Source organism: Chiloscyllium punctatum, chromosome 9, assembly GCF_047496795.1.
Source record: "Chiloscyllium punctatum isolate Juve2018m chromosome 9, sChiPun1.3, whole genome shotgun sequence".
Lineage (NCBI taxonomy): Eukaryota > Metazoa > Chordata > Chondrichthyes > Orectolobiformes > Hemiscylliidae > Chiloscyllium > Chiloscyllium punctatum.
The window spans coordinates 32,943,118-32,957,489 of NC_092747.1; the positions used below are offsets into that span (position 1 = coordinate 32,943,118).

The 14,372-nt window shown below is 40.5% G+C and overlaps 2 protein-coding genes across 3 annotated transcripts in view; one reads left to right on the forward strand and one right to left on the reverse strand.

Annotated features, from left to right (window-relative positions):
• The window catches only part of ccna1 (cyclin A1), a 138,849-nt gene that overhangs the window by 120,647 nt on the left and 3,830 nt on the right, over positions 1 to 14,372 (reverse strand). The gene's annotated exons all lie outside the window — the stretch shown is intronic.
• ccdc169 (coiled-coil domain containing 169) overlaps positions 6 to 14,372 on the forward strand; it is a 71,786-nt gene continuing 57,419 nt past the window's right edge. Inside the window, exons 1-2 of one of the 2 annotated variants that reach the window (XM_072577207.1) lie at positions 79 to 125; positions 9,562 to 9,643. Coding sequence is in view for 1 of the 2 variants with exons in the window: in XM_072577206.1 (XP_072433307.1) it covers positions 52 to 125 (74 nt within the window). In the remaining variant the exon portion in view is untranslated. Of the gene's footprint in view, positions 126 to 9,561; positions 9,644 to 14,372 lie in introns of both variants that reach the window. The other variant, XM_072577206.1, reaches the window with a different exon arrangement.

Consider the following 14,372-nt stretch of genomic DNA (forward strand, 5'->3'; position numbering starts at 1 on the left):
GACGGTGCGTTTCCACGGTGACCACTGTAACAAGTGGGGCCATGAGCCAGGATGGAGGAAGCGCGCGGGGACTCCTTGGATCTCGAGCAGCTGAGCAACGAGTTGGAGCAGGAGAGGCAAATGCGGTATGAGGGCAATGGGACTTTCCCCTGGGATCATGCGGCTTCTCAACTTTGAACCATATCTGATACCATTCCCGCTCTTCTATTCAACTTTTGTTTCAACCTGGGATATCATGAGTTAAGAAACAGTTCCCAGTGTATTCTTCCCCGTCAGGATCCATGGTGACAAGCCGGGTGCGCTATCTAGTGGCAATCAGTTCTGGCATGAATTTCTTTTTATATAGCTTTCACTTTATAGGTGGACTTTGAGACTTGGGATGACTTTTAGGCATAGAAACAGACATAAAGAGGTAAAACTATTAATGAAAGATTTTACAAATGTGAACATATATGCTCCTCAAAAATAGATTCCAAATGCAAAAGTCATCTTTTTTATAAGTTCTGACTACAGTATTTAATGATTGCAGTTAGGCAAGGCATATGTTGTCACCTTGTACTTACGAGGAGAAAGTGAGGACTGCAGATGCTGGAGATCAGAGCTGAAAATGTGTTGCTGGAAAAGTACAGCAGGTCAGGCAGCATCCAAGGAACAGGAGAATTGATGTTTCGGGCATGAGCCCTTCTTCAGGATTCCTGAAGGGCTCATGCCCGAAACGTCGATTCTCCTGTTCCTTGGATGCTGCCTGACCTGCTGTACTTTTCCAGCAACACATTTTCAGATCTTGTACTTAGGACAATTTGCAAGAATTACCAAGTCAGGCATATTTGCATGTACTAGAAGCTACACATTAATAATTTTCCTTTTAGACAGAACATATTCATGCCTCAACTCAAAATAGGTGAGTCAACCTGATTTAAAATTTTAAAAAAGCCTGGCAGTTAACTGTCAATCCTTATGAATTGGTACATGAACACCTCTACCAATTAATCAATCAGGACTCTTCTCTAACACAATATCAAAGTTGGTTCTCCCTATAAGGTGATGTGGTTGTGATCTGTCGAGATGATTGTAAGATGAAAAAGCCTTGATCAGAATTTCTTTCTGTTTCAGCAGTACTCAAGTTCTGTACTACTATGTGGCTATTTATTTGTTCATTGTCTTGCAACACGACAGTGAACCATTCTGTTACTTAAAGCAAACATCCAGAAAAGCCCACCTAGCCTTGTAATCTGTTTAAAAATGAGTGACAGAGAACTCTCAAATTCCACAATTTAAAGAAAATAACATCAATTTCTTTTTTAACTCTAAAAGTGATCGTTAAACAACAACTATTCACAACCCTACGCCTTCTTTTCTCTTAACTGCTTATTACCTGCCTTCAAATCTTTAACAATATGCTGTTCTAATAAGACACATTAAAATTACATAAACTTAATTTCAAAAGCTCACAGCCACTGTCATCTTCTGTGACTTCACTCTTCCAGCTGCTGAATTCCCTGGGTTATCTTTCTTTTAACTGTGAGAATGTTTCATATGGAAAGGTACCTTTGATAGAGAGTGTTTCCTAATTTCTTGGGTCTTTCTAATGGCAGTTGCTCTCTCTCCAATTTTCAAAATACCTGCGTTTTTATACTCCACCATTGGATTATCTCATTGGTTCGATGCTGTCAAAACAACAAATTTAAATGTGATTGGGTTTAGTACCCTGGGACATAATTTAAACTGATTGCTATTTTGACAACAAGTCAAATTTATCCAATCAAAATTCAGGTATCCGTTTCACAGCCAAATGTTACATATTTTCAATTTTCCAGTACACTCTGAGACTGCCATCTGGTCATATACTGTACACGGGTGCTTGTAATTTCTTAAAGGTATAGTGCAAGCCTTCAACTTCATAACAATTGTATATTAACAAAACTTGCACACCCTGTTATGTGAATGTGAATTTTATGGCATTGATTAAGTATGCATTATGTATGATATGGAAAGGATATAGAAGAATTGGAGAGTTTGTTTTGTTTCAAGACTATGCAAACATACAGAAATATGAACTAGAAGCAGATGTAGGGCATTCAGCTCTTTATGATGGGTGGCACAGTGACTCAGTGGTTAGCACTGCTGCCTCACAGTGCTAGGGACCCGGTTTGCTTCCTGCCTCGGGTGACTGTGTGGAGTTTGCACATTCTCCCTGTGTCTGCGTGGGTTTCCTCCAGGTGCTCCGCTTTCCTCCCACAATCCAAACGATGTGCAGTTAGGTGAATTGGCCATGCTAAATTGCCCATAATGTTCGGTGCATTAATCAGGGGTAAATATTGGGTATGGGAATGAGTGTCAGTGGGTTACGCTTTGGAAGATCAGTGTGGACTTGTTGGCCGAAGGGCCTGTTCCCATACTGTAGGGAATCTAATCTAATCTAATGTTTGCTCAGACATTCAAAAACGATCATGATTGAACTGTTTGTGTTCTGAATTCCACATTCTCATCTATCCTTGATAACTATTGATTCTCTTTCCTAATAAAAATCTATCTCCACCTTTCTTTAAAATATTCAATGTCCTATCTCCACCATATTCTGAGGCCGATTTCAAAAGTTGCACAATCCTATGAGAGAAGAATAGCCTTTCATCTCTGGCCTAAATGGGTGACCCCTAATTTTAAAATAATGTTTCCTAATTCTGAACTCATTCTTTAATAGCCACATTTAAGAGATCTGCTCATGATATTATCACGGTATCATAGCATGTGATGCAAGAACGTGAAGATCACAGACTGCATCTTATCTCAGATCACTTGAAGTATGACATACTATTGAAAGCACAGTGCTCAGTTGTAATCTTAATAGCTCCATGTTAGCCGAAGTGTTAATGTGGCTGTGAATATAACGTTTGCATATAGCTATGACAAATGTCCATTGGATTCTTCATTATCATGCTAATTTCCTTATGTTATGCAGGATAACATAAACATTGACACATTAGGTAAAATACCACGCCAGAGGCAAATACATCGCCCACAGAGCACACCAAGTAGCAAATGTGTTCAGAACAATCCCGCTGATTCTCACCAATGTCTCCCAGACCTCAATGACCTGATAGGTCTTCAAATCTCTGTCAACTTCAAAAGGAGTTACAATTTTTCACTATTGGCCTTCAAGAAATCTTTCCTTATATTTTTTCTTGCAATCCCATCTTGTCCAGCTGCATCAAGCAGACACTTAATGGCTTTTTCACTCCCACTCTTCACTGTACTGACTGATTAGTGGCTCCTGGCTTCTTGTGAGCCAGAACAACTTCCAAGACTTTTCATAAGCTGTGATTGCTACATCTAACTGCCTTATAACGTGGCCCGTGTTCTAACAACACGAAGCTATCCAACTGCTCTTGGAGCCAAACTCACTGTGATGCCAATGGAAAACCAGTTTAATTCAGTTGCTTCCATACAATGCACCAAAACCTGTCTACACCAGTTCACATGTGGGGGCTTTTAAATCCCAATCTTTCTAACTGCTCTTCAATGAACTTCGAACTGTCATGAGTGACCTATTGAAAACCTTGCAATAACCCTTCTCCAAGTGATGGGCAGAATTGATGTTATCACTCCAATCCTTGTGGATAAGTAAGGTCTTGTGGAGCAGTGGGAATGAACCTGCTCTGGACCAGAAGGTCAGGTTCAAGTACCACCTTAAGACATGATGGATTGGTGTGCAATAACATGTCCAAACATGTTGATACAAAGAAAAACTAACTTGGAATTGAGTATGTCATAAATGTTCCCAGTCACAGACTATTTGCTTAGTGCAATATTGTACATAACTGAACAATTTCATCACAGGTAAACTGGACTATATAGTAGTACACTATATTGTGTATGTAGAATTCTTTTTATAGTCATAAAAAGTACTATTTTACATGTCTAAAGTAATAAAACTGCATCTAGTCCCACACTTTCTGTCAAACAAGTTACTTATCACACTTCAGGTGATAATGTTTTGTGCAAATTTTGAAGTAATACTTAGAGGAAGAAACAGACTCCGAACATTTACATCCTAACAGCAGAATAGTAGGCTGCACTTTACGTGGTATAAATGAACCCATGGGCGGCACGGTGGCACAGTGGTTAGCACTGCTGCCTCACAGCGCCAGAGACCCGGGTTCAATTCCCGCCTCAGGCAACTGACTGTGTGGAGTTTGCACGTTCTCCTCGTGTCTGCGTGGGTTTCCTCCGGGTGCTCCAGTTTCCTCCCACAGTCCAAAGATGTGCAGGTGAATTGGCCATCCTAAATTGTCCATAGTGTAGGTAAGGGGTAGACGTAGGGGTATGGGTGGGTTGCGCTTCGGCGGGGCGGTGTGGACTTGTTGGGCTGAAGGGCCTGTTTCCACACTGTAAGTAATCTAATCTAATCTAAAATGCAATCTCTGATTTAACATGTGTAACAGTCTGAAAGAATTGCTGGTACTACAATAAAGCTGATGTATCCACCGCAATTCTTTTATGTCCTGGTTTAATGTCTATCATATATGATGTATTTGTATAAACAAAGCATTCATTATACTGCAAATCAAAATTCTAAGACTGTGATCAGTAAACCAAATCTGCTAAATTGGAATATTTTCCCAGAATGATCGCACTGCTGACTGAAGAGTGTGGCTAGATACATCTTTCAGAATGCAGTGTATAGTGTGTTTAAGATTTCCAAGCACGTAGCCATAAAATTCTAGAAGACTTGGTGAAACATGCCTTTTCTGAAGATTTAATGATAGGTTTGATTTTTTAAAATGATTGCATCTGAGCTTTTTCCTTCATTCATGGACCTAGGTACTATCATCTTTAGTTACCCTTGAGAAGGTGGTGTTTATAGTGCTGTTAGAAGAGCAGTTCCAGAATTTTGACCAGAAACAATGAAAGAACTGTGATATACTTCCAAGTCAGGATAGTGTGTGGCTTGGAGTGGAGCTTGTAGATTGTAAGTTTACTGTGCTTGAGCTGTGTTCTTATAAATAGTAAAAGCTAAGGGTTTGGAATTTGCTGTCAAATGCCTTCGGTGAATTACTGTAGTGCATCTTACAGATGAAACATACCAATGCCACCATGCTTGGCTGGTGGAGGGATTCAATGTTTAATGTGGTCAGTGGGATACCAATCAATCAACCTACCTGATTTAACTTGGACCGTGTTGTACTTACTGAATGCTGTTGGTACTGCCCTAATCCAGTCAATTGGAAAGTATTCCATCGCATTCCTCTCTCATGCATTGTAGATAGTGGACAGATTTTAGTGAGGGGATGGGTCAGGCTGTGGTCAGTAAGTGAGGTACTTACTGCAGAATTTCCAACCTCTGATTTGCTCATGTAGCCACTGCATTTCTGTAGCTGTCCAGGTAAATTTCTGGTCATTAACAGAGTCAGAGGAATGAATCATGAACCCTGGTGTCTCATCTGTTTCTGGGCCCTTAATTCCTCCCTTACCCTTCCCCTTTTAAAGCCTCAACAGCTTCTGCCAAGTGTCTTCTCAAAGCATTTTGGGATCAATAGAACAGAATAGTGCAGTACAGAAGGTGGCCATTCAGGTCATCAAATCTGTACCAGTTCTTTCAAAGAAAAAGCTAGTCAGTCCTACCATTACCCCTGACTCCAGATCATTCCTTCCCTTTTTTTTGCTCCAGGTAATTGTACAATTTCCTTTGGAACACTAATTTGAAGTTGTGTCCATATGAATTGCAGGGAGATAGTACTTTCCAAATCCTAACCACTATTTGTGTAAAAAATTGTCCTCATTTCTTATCATTAATTAAAATGATATGTGGACCATCTGTTTTATATCAGTCCTTCATCCACTGGAAACAGTTTCTATTTATTCTATCTAAACCCTCCATTATTGGATACATTGCCAATAAATCCCCTTGCGCTTCTTAGTTCTTGGGAGAGCAATCTTAACCTCTCTAAAATCCTTTATTCCTGCAGCCATTCTAGTAAATTTCATATTGAACCCTCAACAAAGCCTTCACATCTCACAGGTGCCCAGAATTGGAAACCATAGCCACAGTGGAGTTTATTAAAATCGCTTCACTTTTTGGAACCTGACTTATTAGATTAATCAAAAGCTCAGCTTTTATGTTGTGATGAAGCTTTACACTATTTTGTTATTACTTTGGAACTTGATTTCTAAGGTAGATAGATTTAGGTTCTTCAATTCTCTGAAAGTGATTTTTGTTTAAAGGTCAGAAAGTCAATTGTTTTAATGGTGTGTCAAAACAGCATTTCAAAGAAACCACATGATTAGACCAAATGAACAGGCAAGCTTGCTGGTGAGATAATTGCTGAGGTTTTTACAAAGTTGAGCTTTTGAATTTACTGCAACTGAAAGAAATGTCAGAGGCTAGAAACAGGTCCAGTCCAAAGGAATGATCCATACCAACAGAATAGCCGTTTAGCAGCTTAAAACTAGTCAAAACCTTGAGATTTTTCTTAGAATTCAGTGAAAATATTTAGTAAATTCACCAATGTCAGAGTCATAGGGTCATAGCATGTACAGTGTGGAAACAGACCCTTCATTCCAACTCGCTCATGCTGACCAGATATCCTAAAATAATCTCGTTCCATTTGCCAGCACTTGGCTCACATTCCTCTAAACCCTTCCTATTCATATATCCTTCCAGATACGTTTTAAATGTTGCATTCATACTAGCCTCCACCACTTCCTCTGGCAGCTCATTCCATGCACGCAACACCCTCTATGTGAAAAGGTTCCTGCTTAGGTCCCTTTTAAACCTTTCTCCTCTCACCTTAAACCTATGCCCTCTAGTTTTGAACTCCCTCACCCGAGGGAAAAGACCTTCTTATCAAACGCCTTCTTTCATGTCACATCTACCTGCGACTCCACTTTCAAGGAAGTATGAACCTGCACTTCAAGGACTCTTTGTTCAGTAACACTTCCCAGGACCTTACCATTAAGTGTATAAGTCCTGGCTTGATTTGCCTTTCCAAAATGCAGCACCTCACATTTATTTAAATGAAACTCCATCTGCCACTCCTCGGCCCATTGGCCCATCTGATCAAGGTCCTGTTGTACTCTGAAGTAACCTTCTTCACTGTCCACTATACTTCCAATTTTGTTGTCATCTGCAAAAACTAAATCATGCCTTCTATGTTCACACCCAAATCATTTATATAAATGACAAAAGCAGTGGACCCAGCACCGATTCTCGTGGCACACCGCTGGTCACAGGCCTCCAGGCTGAAAAGCAACCCTTCACCATTACTTCTACCTTCGAGCCAGTTATGTAAACAAATGGCTAGTTCTCCCTGTATTCCATGTGATCAAACCTTGCTAACCAACCTACCATGAGGAACCTTGTCGAATGCCTTACTGAAGTCCATATAGATCACATCCACTGCTCTGTCCTCTTCAATCCTCTTTGTTACTGCTTCAAAAAACTCATTTAATTTAGTAACACATGATTTTGTGCACACAAAGCCATGTAACTATCCCTAATCAGTCCTTGCTTGTCCAAATACATGTAAGTTCTGTCCCTCAGGATTCCCTGCAACAACTTGCCCACCACCGATGTCAGGTTCACTGGGCTACAGTTCCCTGGCTTTTCCTTACCACCTTTCTTAAATAGTGGCACCCATGTTAGCCAACCTGCAGTCTTCTGGCACCTCACCTGTGGCTATCCATTATACAACTATCTCTGCAAGAGGCCCAGCAATCACTTAACTGGCTTCCCACATAGTTCTAGGGTACACCTGAGCTTGTCCCAGGGATTTATTCACCTTTATGCGTGTTAAGACGTCCAGCATTACCTCTTATGTAATATGGACATTTTTCAAGATGTTGCTATTTATTGCCCCACATTCTCTATCTTCCATATCCCTCTCCACAGTAAATACTGATGCAAAATACTTTTTTTAGTATCTCCCCCGTCTCCTGTGGTTCCACACATAAGTGGCCTTGCTTATCTTTGAGGGGCACTATTCTTATCAGTGTGTCCCCACAGAGAAAATCACATTTGGTGAACATGCAGAAATTTACTGAAGGAAAGTGTTTATGACATTGTCAATTAAGAAGAAATCTTAAAGTGAAGATAGTAATGATACTTGAGTGGCATTCAAAATCTTTAAAGGATATTGGTGGGAAAAATAGGTTGCATTCTTGCTTTGGCTTTTTATGGTAAGATCTTTTCAAGTTGTCAGATTTATATATGATTTTGTTTTTCTTTTTTATTTTATGTAATCAATTAACATTATTTGTTAAAGTACATTGGCAACCTCTTGTGAATGTGTTCATTGTTTGTAGTAACCAAATTGCAAATAATAAAACTTTCTTACTTCCAGTTCTCTCCTCCTTTGTTCTTCCTCCCTTTCTATTGCACTTCTCTTTAGACTTTATACTCTTTTATTTTTTGTTTGTCTTTGTCCTATCTGTTGTTTTCTCTTTTTCTTCTCTCTGTAATTTGTTTCTTTTTCTCTTTCTTTCTTGGTTACTACTAATTCAAGATTTTTGATTCCTAACTGATTTTAAGCTAATTCTAGCACTGACACATCAATATTAGGTTCCCTGCTTTTAATTCAAAATGTTGGATAATCATTTTTAGACATCTCATTGCCATGGAGTTTCACTGTGGGAAATGAGTTATACAGCATTACCAGCAGCTGTGATCACAACACTTGTGGACGTTTTCGATGGGATAGAAATATTTTGAATTGAAAGAAATGTCATCTTTGAGGTAGTGGATAAAATAAACTGGGAATTGTTGTGAATATATTACATGGATTGGAATTTCAAAATGGCTTTGACTGTTGCTAAGATTTTTCTGGGAGTTGAAAACATGAAAACAGATTATTTAAAATCTTTGACAAAGGCTACATAAGAACGTCATACAAGAATATAAGAATTAGGAACAGGAGCAGACCATTTGGTCCTTCGAGCCTACTCCATCATTCAGTAAGATCATGGCTGATCTCTTCGTGACCTCAGCTCCACTTACCTGCTCTCTTACCATAACTCTTAATTCCTTTGCTGTTAAAATAGTTATCTGTCTTAGCTTTAAAAACATTTACTGAGGAAACCTCAACTACTTCACTGGGCAGGGAATTCCAAAGAATCACAACCTTCTGGGTAAAGAAGTTCCTTCTCAATTCAGTCCTAAGTCTGCTTCCCCTAATTTTGAGGCTATACCCTCTTGTCCTAGTTTCACCTATCAGTGGAAACATCCTTTCTGCTTCTATCTTATCTATTCCCTTCATAATCTTACATGTTTCTATAAGATCCCCCACCTCCATTCTTCTAAATTCCAATGAATATAATCCCAGTCTACTCAGTTTCTCCTCATAAACCAACCCTCTCAACTCAAGATCAACTAGTGAACCTTCTCTGTCCCCCTTCTTGTGCCAGTACGTCCTTTCTCAAGTAAGAAGATCAAAACTGCACGCAGTACTCCAAGTGTGGCCTCACCAGCACCTGGTACAGCTGCAACATAACCTCTCTGCTTTTAATCCCTTTAGCAATGAAGATCAAAATTATATTTGCCTTCTTAATTACCTGTTGCACCTACAGACCAATCTTCTGTGATTCATGCATGAGGACACCCAGGTCCCTCTGAAGAGCAGTGTGCTGCAATTTCTTACCATTCAAGTAGGTAAGTTACATTAAGTAGGTTAGCTGATATATTGAACATAGAGATAAAAGTGGTTTTCGTAATGAGGGAAAACAGACGATGATAATTCTCGACATGAAAGTCACGGTGGGTACCTGTCAGCTGCAGTTTTCTGCTTGCTCCTTCAGGTTTACATCTTGGACAGCAGTCCCCAGTATCTTGGGATAAGTGTACTCCATGGGTGACATCAGCAGCCCCAAACCTCGTCCCACCACCCCCAAGTCCCTAAAGGGTTACAGCAAACGCACACGGGCTGTCAGGGTCATGCATCCCATATTATTACAGTCTGGGCAGTGAGCCACTGAGGCAAATAATTACATTCCAAGTTGAGAGGGAATCACCTTGGTACTTTGTGCAGCCTGTGAGACCTTAAATGATCTTTGTAAATTGTGGTCCATAGTTGATACTTTTTAAGGTTATCTCTGATTACTTCTGCTTCACAGAGATGACTATGATCAACTTGTAAAGATCAAAGACATGGTCAAGACTGCTTGTGGCCAGGATTTATATCCCACGTATTTAGTCACTGGGCCTGTACTCTCTAAAGCTTTGAAGAATGGGAAGTGATCTCATTGAAAGTTAGAAAATATTTCAAGGGATAGACAGGGAGATACAAGTGCGATATTTCTTCTGGTTAGGGAGTCTAGAACCAGGGGACACAATTTAAAAATAACAGGATGCCACTTCGGTGTGGATGAGGATTTTTATTTAACTCAGAATGTTGTGGAGCCTCACTCTTTGAGTTTGTTTAAGATAGATTGATTTCTGATTACCGGGGCCCCTACAGGATTATAGGGATAGGGTGAATAAAAGTCTTGAATCACACATAATCAAATTGATGGGCTGAATGTCCGAATCTGTTCCTACTTTCCTGTGTTCCTATGTTCCCAGCATAATTTTATTGGAACTTTGACAAATTGATCTCGCCACAATATAGTTAATTGTCACTCTGGGCATGGTGCAATGAAGGCAGAGAGGAATCGAGGAAGAGTAAATGCTCCTGCAAGTCCAGGAGCAGCAGCAACTTTGCTCAGCTGCCAAATAAACAACTTATAAAGAAATTGTAACTGAAGTTGCTCTCAGGATGCAGTGAAGCTATAGAAGGCACAGAATCTATTGTTCTCTAGGCCATCTCTTCCAGATGAGCAAGGCACTTTGTTCCTACAGACTGAGTAGATGCTGGGAAACCATCAGAGAGAAGAACTCAGGAGATGTTATTAAAGCCTCCACAACACAATAGGACAAAATATTTGGAGAGGTTACGAATCAAACTTCAAGCACACCGGATAAAGGGATGACAATGAGAAGCGGGACAGTAAATAAGGACTAAAGGTGTTGAATCTGTATGCATGCAGTATACAAAATATTTAAATGAGCTTGTGGTGCAGATCGAAATTGGCAGATATGATGTGGCTGCAAGGGGATCAGGACTTGGAGCTGAACATACATCCTATCAAAAAGACAGGCAGGTGGTCAGAGGGAGTGGAGTTGCCTTACTAAAAAGGAATGAAATTACATTTCTAGCAAGAAACGATGTAGAGCCCAAATGATGTAGAACCTGTGTGGGTAGAATTGAAGAACTGCAAAGGTAAAAAAAAACATAATGGGAATTATGTCCAAACTTGCAAATAGTAGTCAGATGTGGGGTACAAGATACACCGGGAGATAGAAAAAGTGTGTAAGGTTACAGTTATTCATGGGAAACTTCAAGATGCAGGTAGACTAGGAAAATCAGGTGGGTGGTGTGTTGCAAGAGAAAGAATTTGTGTATTGGCTACGAGATGGCTTTTTTTGAGCAGCCTGTGGTGGAGCTCACTAGGGAACAAGCAATTCAGGATTTAGTAATGTGCAATGAGGCAGACTTGATAAGGGAGCTTAAGGTAAAGAAATCCTTAGAAGGCAGTGACCATAATATGATAGAATTTACTCTGCAGTTTGAGAGGAAAAAGCTGGAATCAGATGTAACAGTTTTACAGTTTTATAAAGGCAACTGTAGAGGGAGAAGCTGACCAGAAGTGACTGGGAGAGGAGCTGAGCAGGAAAGACATTGAAACAGCAAAGGCAGGAGTTTCTGTAAGTAATTTGAGAGACGTAGCAAAAATTCATCACGAGGAGAAGGAAGTATACTAAAGGGAGGATGAGGCAACTCATCACCAAGGAGAAGGTGCTATAAAAACTGGAAGGTCTGAAGTGGATAAATCACCTGAAGCAGATGGACCACACCCCAGAGTTCTAAGGAGACAGCTGAAGGGATAGTGGAGGCATTAGTGGTGATCTTTCAGGAATCACTGGTGTCAGCAAGGGTCCCAGAGAACTGAAAAATCGCTAATGTAACCCCCTATTTACTAAGGGTTTAAGACAAAAGATGGGAAATTACAGGCCAACTAGCCTGACCTCAGCTATTCGTAAGATTTTGGAGTCCATTGTGAAGGATGAAGTTTCTGAATACTTGGAAGTGCATGGGAAAATAAGGCAAAGTCAGCATGGTTTCATCAAGGGGAGATCATGCCTGACAAATCTGTTAGAATTCTTTGAGGAAGTAACAAGTAGGTTAGGACAAGGAGAGCCAATGGATGTTACCTACTTGGACCTCCAGAATGCCTTTGACAAGATGCTGCTGAGTAAGATAAGAGCCTATAATGTTAGAGACAAGGATAGAAAATGAGCTGTCTGTAAGAAAGCAGAGAAAGGGGATAAAAGGATACTTCTCAGGATGGTGGCTGGTGGTGTTCCATAAGGCTCAGTGTTGGGATCGCAAATTTTCACCTTATACATTAACGATCGAGATGAAGGAACTGAGGACATTTTGGCTAAGTTTGCAGATAATCCAAGGATAGGTAGAGAGATGTGTAGTATTGAGAAGGCAGGGAGGCTGCAGAAGGATTTATGGATTAGTGGTGCTCGAAGAGCACAGCAGTTCAGGCAGCATCCAACGAGCAGCGAAATCGACGTTTTGGGCAAAAGCCCTTATTCCTGATGAAGGGCCCGAAATGTCGATTTCGCTGCTCGTTGGCTGCTGCCTGAACTTCTGTGCTCTTCCAGCACCACTAATCCAGAATTTGGTTTCCGGCATCTGCAGTTATTGTTTTTACCTTGCAGAAGGATTTAGACAGGTTTGGAGAGTGGGCAAAGAACTGGCAGATGGAGAACAACATGGGAAAGTGTGAGGTCATGCACTTTGATAGGAAGAATATAGGTATGAACTATTTTCTAAATAGGGAGCAAATTCAGAATTCTGAAGTGTAACGGGACTAAGGGAGTTCTAGTCCAGGATTCTCTTAAGGTAAACCCAGTGGTTGAGTTGGTCGTTAGGAAGGCAAATGCAATGTTGGCATGTATTCAAGAGAACTTGAATATAAAAGCAAGGATGTACTTCTAAGGCTTTATAAGGCTCGAGTCAGACCCATTTAGAGTTTTGTGCTCAATTTTGGGCCCCATACATCAGGGAGGATATACTGACCCTGAAGTAGTCTGGGGGAGGTTCACAAGAATGATCCTAGGAAAGAAAGTCTTAACATATGAATAACTTTTGAGAACTCTGGGTCTATACTCGATGGAGTTTAGAAGGATGAGGAAGGATCTAATTGAAACTTACAGAAGACTGAACAGCCTGGACAGAGTGGTTGTTGGGAAGATGTTTCCATTAGCAGGAGAGTCTAGGATCTGAGGGCACAGCTTTAGAGTAAAGGGAAGACTCTTGAGAATGGAGATGAGGAGAAACTTCTTCAGCCAGAGAGTGATGAATCGATGGAATTCACTGCCACAGAAGGTTGTGGAGGCCAGGTCATTGAGAATATTTAAAACAGAGATAGTTAGATTCTTGACTGTCAAGTGAATCAAAAGTTACAGGGAGAAAGCAGGAGAATGAGGATGAGAAACCTGTGACCCATAATTGAATGGTGGAGCAGATTCAATGGGCTGAATGGTCTAACTTCTGCTTCTTTGTCTCATGCTCTTATGGTCAAACTGTCATCTGCTAGAGTAAAATTTGAGAATTTTAAAAAAAATTAATTTGTGGGATGTGGGTTTTGCTGATTGGCTAGCAATTTATTGCCTGTCCTTGTTTGCCCTTGTGAAGGTGGTGGTGAGCTGCCTTCTAACTGCTGCAGTCTGTATGTTAAGGGGTGACCCACAATGCCCTTCAGGAAGGAATTCCAGGATTTTTACCTAGCAACATGGAAGGAACTTTGATAGATTTCCAAGTCAAGATGATGAGTAGCTTGGAGGGGAACTTGCAGGTGATGTTCTCATGTATCTGTTGCCCTTGTCTTTCTGAGTGATCATGCATTCGGAAAGTACTGTCTCAAGACTTTTGGTGAATTGCTGCAGTTCATCTCGTAGATAGTGCACACTGAAGGAATGGGTGATCATCCCGTGGCTGTCAAGGTGATAGCTGTACCAAATATTTATGCAACTTGTTCCTTCCAAGGAATCACTGGAGACCTCTGTGGGATCTCTCAATTCTCAACGCACAAATGTATGAAGGCTATTACAATGTGGTTGTGACTGGTACACCACTTCAGCTTGTTTTCCTGTAACAAGATCAGTGCTGCAGCCTGGGCATAGCTTTGTCAACACAGCTGGCTTCCCATAGGCTTAAGGCGCTATAGACTGTAAACACATTGTGTTGAGAGCATCGTTTCATAACACACGATTATAACAACATTGCATTCCATCTACGTATAGATCATTAGTGGTCCCTCTAATTTAG